This window comes from Halyomorpha halys, unplaced genomic scaffold (genome assembly GCF_000696795.3).
Source record: "Halyomorpha halys isolate HHAL.00 unplaced genomic scaffold, Hhal_1.1 Scaffold117.1, whole genome shotgun sequence".
Classification (NCBI taxonomy): domain Eukaryota; kingdom Metazoa; phylum Arthropoda; class Insecta; order Hemiptera; family Pentatomidae; genus Halyomorpha; species Halyomorpha halys.
The window spans coordinates 54,960-62,815 of NW_027111176.1; the positions used below are offsets into that span (position 1 = coordinate 54,960).

Genomic DNA, 7,856 nt, shown 5'->3' on the forward strand with positions numbered 1-7,856 from the left:
TAAAAACTTTTTGTAATTGTTTATTTATACTTTTTACTGTAAATTTTCTTTTTATTTACTTTGTTCATTTTTATATAAATTTTCACGTATTTTAAATCATAATTAGCTATATCTTAGTTTACTTTTATTTCATGTTATCCATTTTTTTACTTTGTTAAATTATTTTAGTCGTTTGTATATTTGTTTAGTCCTGATGAAGCCCAGCAAAGTGGAGTAAAACGCTAGCTCACAATAAATAGTTTAACTACCATATCAGTTATTTTGACCACAGCTGTATCATCTTCCTTATATAAAATTAGTGTTATCTGAATTTGTTTTCGTCATCCTAATTTCTGTTGAGGTTTGGTGGAATTCAGAGCTAGGAAACTAGAGTTACAATTGCATCAAATTCAAGTCTCTAGTTATAACTTTCAGAACACCTGCATTAACGGACTATTTTTTCTAAAGAACAAGAAACCACTTGAAATCATTAAAACTATTTTTTTTTATTTACAAAAATATTACAAAGAATAAATTGATTTTTATAATATTTACAATTTTCTTAATTTACAAATATTTAATCTGAAGAATCGGAATCAGATTCACTACTCGAGCTTTCGCTGCTGCTACTGCTACTGCTGCTATCACTTTTCTGGTGTTTTCTTTTTTTCCTTTTGCTCTTTTTGTCCTTTTCTTTCTTGCTTTTACTCTTCTTTTCTTTATGTTTTCTCTTCTCACTTTCCTTCTTAACCTGTACATCGTCTTTTACTTCTTTTTTGATTTTTATATCTTTTTCTTCTTTTTTAATGGTTTTCACTTTTCCTGAAATACAAATAAATTAATTTAATCGGAATAAAAAATTTTGTTGTATCAAAATTATTATCAAGATGATTTCTAATAAAAATAAAAATAAAATATTTCGGATAAATAAAAAAATCTTATAATAACTTCAAGAAGTACATTCAGATATATTTTTCAATATTCAATTTATATAATAATGAAATAGTTTGAAAAAGAAGGTTTCATACTGTAATAAATATGGAAGATATTGTAGTTTATAAAGCTCGAGTATTGTTATCAATAGTTAGACTAAATGAAGATTTTTTTTTCTTTCTCAGCGACTATAGGTGGGATTGATCAGATAATTTTCAGTTCTACTCTAGTATATAGAAATGTGTTTATAGGCTCTATCAAACAGTTGTTTTCATAGTTGCTAAGACACTACTGATTTTTTCACTTTCACTTTCAGTAGGGTTCTCAAACCCATGGCTGATGAATAAACAGAATAAATATATATCTGCCAAAGCTGGAACAGATCTTGGGCCCAAAAGATGGGAGCACAACTAACTGAGCTACCCAACCCACAAAACATTATAGTGGAACACTCGAACTCTTTTATCTACTGTGATAGGCAGGGGTATTTACTCTATGCTTCCGAGGATTTGGAAAATAATTATTCAGAAAATATTAACTTTTTTATTTATTTTATAGAATAGGCAATAATTAACATTTTTATAATTGAAATTATGGAGTATTTTAATTTAATTAAATTTTTTAACAATTCTTTTAGAGATTTTTAATGTGTAAAAATACAGTCTCAAGCTATCATTAATGAAAACTCATTCACAAAATATTTAGAAACAACAGTGAAAGCACTGTAACCACTCCAGTTTTAACATAATTCATGTTTCATATTATTATGAACAAGTGCGAACTCGTAAAGAGAATTAAAATGAAAATCAGACAACAAAAAAAAAATTTTTGAAACAGGATTAATTAGCATTTCATAAAAAATAATCATTTATCAAACCTAAACAGTAATAAATATAGGAAGAAGATATTTGACCATATGAAGTAGATTATAAGAAGATAGTCTGGGTGGGGGTCAATAAAGGTATCAAAATTATAGAAGAAAACTATTTATTGTTAACCAACGTTTCGCCCCTGTTAGCCGTCAGATCGAAACAAAAATGACAATCGAACTGGGTTGTCATCTTTGTCTCAATCTGACAGCCCTGACGAAATCCTGCAAAGTGGGGCAAAATGTTGGTAGATAATAAAGAATTGTCTTCTATTATTTTGATACCTTTATTGACTGCCACCTAGACTATCTTCCTACAAAGTCCCACAAATTGTGTTGGCACAATTGACGGAATTAATACTCACCAACATCCACTTCATAATTGTCAACAGGTTCAGTCTTAATTTTCGGTACGAATGTAACTGCACAACCTTCTTCATGAAGTTTTTTAGTTTCCTCTGTGAAATTCTGATTTTCTTTCGGAGTTTTGTAATCTGCGACATGGTCCACCCTGATTGTTCTTCCAAGTACCTAAAATAGATAAAAATACTTCTCGATTACGAAAGATTCAAAAGCTCATATTTAACTGAATGGCATGGGGTAAGAATGTGACAAATCACAATTTGAAAAATAATTAGAATTTCAGACAAAATTTTTAACTATAATAATATGAAATATGATTTAAATAAAATATTAAATGAGAATTTTTAGAAACTTCTAAACTGAAAAATTTATTTCATGGCTCATCACAAAGCCTTCAATTTTAGCAAACACAATTATTTTTTTATACAACTTAAATTATTGTAGAAGAATATTGGATAAAGCTAAAAATAAAGAATGGTAATGAATCCACAAAACTAGGAAGAAAGAAAAACTTAAGTAAAGATGAAATTTACAATAGCAACAAAAGAGAAATATCAAATAGAGTTATTCATTAATTGATTATATAAAACATAATGGGTAAAATTTTAATGTAGACATTTAGTAAAAGTTCAAACAAATGGTTCATTTCCATATTATAAAAAGGTATATACAATAATACAAAACGTCAATAACAACCTGTATCAATAGCTAAGTGTATAGTTTGGGTGTGCATAGAAGATGGATATTAAAAATTGTATTCATACCTTAATGCCATTTAAGTTATCAACAGCTAGAATTGTGCTTTTTTGATCTTCGTAACACAAAAAACAGAAGCCTCTGGATTTTCCATTTCCTTTATCTCTTACTAAGTTAATATTTACAATTTCTCCATACCTGTGAAAAAATATCGAATTCTATTAAAAATTACAATAAAAAAACAAAAAAAAAGATAAAATATAAAGAGGGTATAATCATAACAATCAGTACTGCTGATTCACACAACCAAAAAATACCCGCTTAGCACTTTGAAAATACCCATTTTACCTGACAAATACCATCCACTTAACCCATTCTTGGAGAATTGTTATAATTGTAGCTGTATGATTGTTCTGTTGTATTAGCTCTGGCGTGATAGGTGATAGTTCAAGTAATGCAATGAAGCAACTGTCACGTTAACTATCATGTGCCTTCACAGTGAACAATCATGAAGTTTCAGTTAATGGGACCAAAGTCGCAGTTAATATCATGGTGTGACTGTTTGATAGTTACAGTCATGATAGTTTACTGTCATGACAATATTAACAAACTGGGTCTGATGTGATAGTTGATAGTAAAAGTAACGTCAGTGGACTAACTGCCACGTTCAACTATTATATGTATACCTCTTTTGGCTGAAAATTTTTTATCAGATATAAACCACAAGTATTTTTTCCACAAATCCATTTATTAGTACCTCAATATTTTGCAATCGTTTCGAATTGATGTATTTTTTTAAAAAAATAAGTAGTGACTTTTAAGCTTGCAGTTAAAATAATTAGAAATGCATAAATTTGAGGAGGAACATTGAAAATTTAAAGGTAGATAATACAAAAATAGACATAGAAACGATACAAAAAATGTTTATATTTTTAAAACCAAAACAACTTCAAACTTTTAGTCCTACATACTTCAGCCTTATTACAAAAAATTATACCAAAATATAAATTATATAATTATAATTTATATTATTTGTAATTAAATATAAATCCACCCCAAGCCCCAAAAATAACAGGGCCGGGCCCAAAAAAAAATCAAGGACCAAAAATCATATTCAACCCATGTCTGAGAAATAAATCTATCTCGGTCAATCTATCAGTAAATGGTCTAGGTACGCCTATATCCTAAAATTCAATATCTAAGAAAAAATAATAACTTGTTAGTAATAGAAATAGTCTCTAATGATTAGCTAAAAAACTAGTCGAAGGACTAGTGTGACACAGCACTAGCACGCCTACATATCTTTATGCACGGTCATAAGGGCTTAAATCAAAAATATGAATTTTTCAGGAGAGCAAAAGCAAAGTTCAAAATATTATGTAAAATCTAATAATTGATATTTTTATAAAACAATATAACAGTAAGTCTAAGTGAAGCATAAAGACCTTATTACTGACCGTTAGCTCTGATTTGAAATGAAAAAATAATTTTATTCTGGGACATATGTTCCCTAAGAATAAATACATGGTTCATATAGTGAGATTTTTAACTGGTAAGCATTTACAAATTTTCAGATATTAGAATGAAATTACATTGGTATATTGGCTTTACTACTGTTTATAATGTTAATCAATACATGCCTATTTATTAGATTAAAAAGATGTAGAGGTTTGGTTATTCAATAAATGAAGGAATAGGTGTTGTTTAAAGGAAAGAATGGATGAGAACTGGCGAATGGAGATGGGAAGAGAATTCCAGAGGGAGGTTGCACGTATGACGAAGGATTTACTAAAGAAGGAGGTTCTATAGGAGGGCATATATAAATCATTCGGATGGGATCTGGTGTTTAATGAGTAGATGGATGAATGAAGAGTGAGGAGATCTAGGATATATAGGGTAGGTTTTTTGATTTTAAGAACTAGCAATAGAAAAACACCAAGGAGGTATTGCCTTTGGCAGATTGGATAGAGCCACTTCAACTCAGAATACCAGCAGGAGACTTGAGAGCGCCTAGGGAACCCAAAGATAGTAGCATTACAAGCAAGATTACAAAGCAATTCATGAGTCTCTTCAGTCTCAACTCTAGTCCTGCAGATAGCCCTCCATACACCAAGGATCCGTAGTCGAAGTGAGGGAAGACGAGAGAGGATACTAGGAGCTGACGGGTGTTCTGAGGAATGGAATTACGGAATTGTTTGAGTACAGTTATGGATTTGCGTGTGATTTAGGAAATGCGGTTATTCCAGGAGAGGTATTGATCAAAGGTGACACTAAATTGATTTGATGCTATAATATGACATAATCTCCAAATGCTCAGAAAGTGACTTAAGCCCTTATGACCTATATCAATAACATAAATCCATTTAACTCGAAATACCCAATTACCCGATAATTACCTACTAAGGTGAAAATACCTGGAAATAAGGTAATAGACCTCAAATCGGCAGCACTGGAAACAGTACAAAACCCTCAGTCCATACAGCGGTTGGACATGTACCCACTTATTGTACTGTTGTTGGTGATAACCTACTGTATTATTGTTGCTGCTTTATTTGGATCACAAATATTGACTCCACTCACAGTGTATAAGTGAGTAAATACATATCGCCATTTCAGGAAAACAGTTGAGAACTAGTACTCTAAAATGGTGAAATTATACATATTACAATATCTAAACTTACTGAGAAAAAACACAAATAATATCGCCTTCAGTTAAATCATAAGGAAGACCTCCGATGAAAATCCATGCACTATCCTTATACTGGTCATGCCATGATGTTTTAAAACTAAACTGAAGCTCCTGTTCACTTAATTTCTTCACATTTTTCATATTCCTAAAAAGTAAAACACATAGTTCTTTTAATATTGTAAATATTAATAATTAATATTGTAGCTACAGCTATATATTTGTGTTTCTAATAATTATACTTATATTTTTATACACAAAATATTACAGCCTTTATTGATTATTTAAATAGATAATTTAAATAAAATAATATAATATAATGAAAATTATTAACTACTTACGTTAAAGGATTCATTTTAGAGATTTAAAATTATAAAATATGGAAGGAAAATTGAATAAATTAAAGTATATCTTCTTGTAGTGGCAAAACTAATCAAACATAAACATGGAACACACCAAGGAAGGTTATAAACAAGAACAGCTTAGAGGTATAAGCACACGTTAGAATCGATTTTCTAAAGATAAAACAATTTAACATCAATATTTCGGAATTGTATATTATCATTTAAGCTGTCATATCTCGCAAAAACCTTTATATCTAATGTATAAAAATGAATATTTGCTTGTTCGTACTTTATGCGCTGCCATACCGTTCATCTCATTGTCATGGATCTTTTTACTAAATGTTCAGGTTTTTTTCTGGAAGGTTATAGGCTATTTCAAATATTTCGGTAAAAAAAAAAAGTTTTTAAGTTATTAAGTACAAAGCTAAGCATTTGAAGCATAGCTCAGAAAGTATACATTTTTTTCCATAGTTATTATATACCAGTCGATTTGCCTGTTTCTGAACAATAAGAAAAATGAAGAACTGATTCTATTAAGTGGTTTTTTTTTGTTCTCTAAATATTTTATTGGTAAGTTTCGCATTGAAATTATTGCATTTTTTTGTTTCTCAAAAAAAAAAAAAAAAATAGAAGGCACCAACGAAGAAGAAAAAATAAATATTTTTCGATTAATAAGAAAAAGAGGGGTAGCAGCGTGGGGTATGCGGCTGTCTGCCAACCCATAGATTGCGAGTTCGAGTCCCCGGCCCTATCCGGGATTTTTTCAAGTTTATTACTATATATAATACTCACTCACAACCTCCCTCAGGGCATTATGAGACCCGTCAGCCAATGGATGGCACTCATAAAAATAGGGATGGAAGTGACGGACCCACCCTATGAAAACCACGTCAAGAAACGCGCGATGTATTTCCTAAGTACATAGCGAGAGGCCTTGCATCTCCACGGTATGTCGGGCCAATAAACAAACAAACAAGAAAATTGGTATTTAATATTTTTTAAGGTGCGAAAAACGAACATCAATTTTAATTTTTCCATAAAAACAAACATCTTATACCTCTTTGGTATGACATTATTCTTAAATTATTTCAGTGGTGTTATTATTGGCAGTAATAATATAACAATCTATTTATTTTCTGATGTAGAATAACACACACATGTTGTAAATTATTAAATGAGTTTCATTGTTATAAAATCACAGAAACTAAAAGCCACTTACTGCAAAGTAGACCGCAAAGTATTTTTTAAGTAAAAGTGTGTTAGTTTCGTTTTTAGTGCACTTTTATAAAATATTTACGATGTCCACTTCGCAACGCAAGGAGTAGAAATTTTAGCTTTCTAACAGTTATTGAATATTACAATGCTAACGTTGGATTTGGATAAAATTGTGGGTAGTTATTATTTTTTTTCGTGAACGTAGGACAGCGGCTAAAAATAAAACCCAACAATTTATAACTATTGATAAGAAAGAAAACAGTGTAACAGAAGATTATATTCTGCCCAGTGTGATTCGAACTTAGGTCCTTGGAGTTAGCATCTGCAATCTGTCGTAATATACGGCAATTTATTCATTTATTTTTTAATTTCCAGTCTACATACTTTCTCATCATTCGTTCCTTTCTCATTGATAGATTTTTCCAAGTAAACCACAATGGTTACTATTCATCCGTCTATTCTCAGTCCGCTGGTGTTCCTCAAGGTAGTATCCTTGGTCCCATCCTCTACACTGTCTATACAGCTGACATTCCAACCAATCCTAAAATTATCCTCACCACGTATGCCGATGACACATGTGTGCTCGCTGTTAATAATAATCCATTAATTGTATCCCAAACTCTTCAATCCCATATCACAGCCCTCTTAGAATGGTGTCGTAATTGGAGGATTAAAATAAATTCCAACAAATCCCATCAAATTATCTTTACCCTACGTCGTAAACTTACTGACTGCCCTACAGTATACTTCAATAATGTTGCCCTTACCCCCT

The 7,856-nt window shown here is 30.7% G+C and overlaps 1 protein-coding gene across 1 annotated transcript; it reads right to left on the bottom strand.

Moving 5' to 3' along the window:
• Positions 1-460: 460 nt before the first annotated feature.
• LOC106678003 (RNA-binding motif protein, X-linked 2) lies at positions 461-5,996 on the bottom strand. Its single transcript, XM_014416268.3, has 5 exons — positions 5,867-5,996; positions 5,521-5,673; positions 2,908-3,037; positions 2,146-2,311; positions 461-801 (listed from the first exon to the last, which is right to left on the bottom strand). The coding sequence occupies exons 1-5, from the start codon at positions 5,878-5,880 to the stop codon at positions 557-559; spliced, it is 708 nt and encodes a 235-aa protein (XP_014271754.1). The 5' UTR covers positions 5,881-5,996; the 3' UTR covers positions 461-556.
• Positions 5,997-7,856: the final 1,860 nt, after the last annotated feature.

Bases quoted from the DNA above. Each gene is read 5' to 3' on its own strand.
- LOC106678003 (XM_014416268.3), bottom strand. The intron at 2,312-2,907 runs GTATGAATACAA...TATCTATTTTAG, and splicing joins ATAACTTAAATGGCATTAAG to GTACTTGGAAGAACAATCAG. The intron at 802-2,145 runs GTGAGTATTAAT...TTTGTATTTCAG, and splicing joins CAATTATGAAGTGGATGTTG to GAAAAGTGAAAACCATTAAA.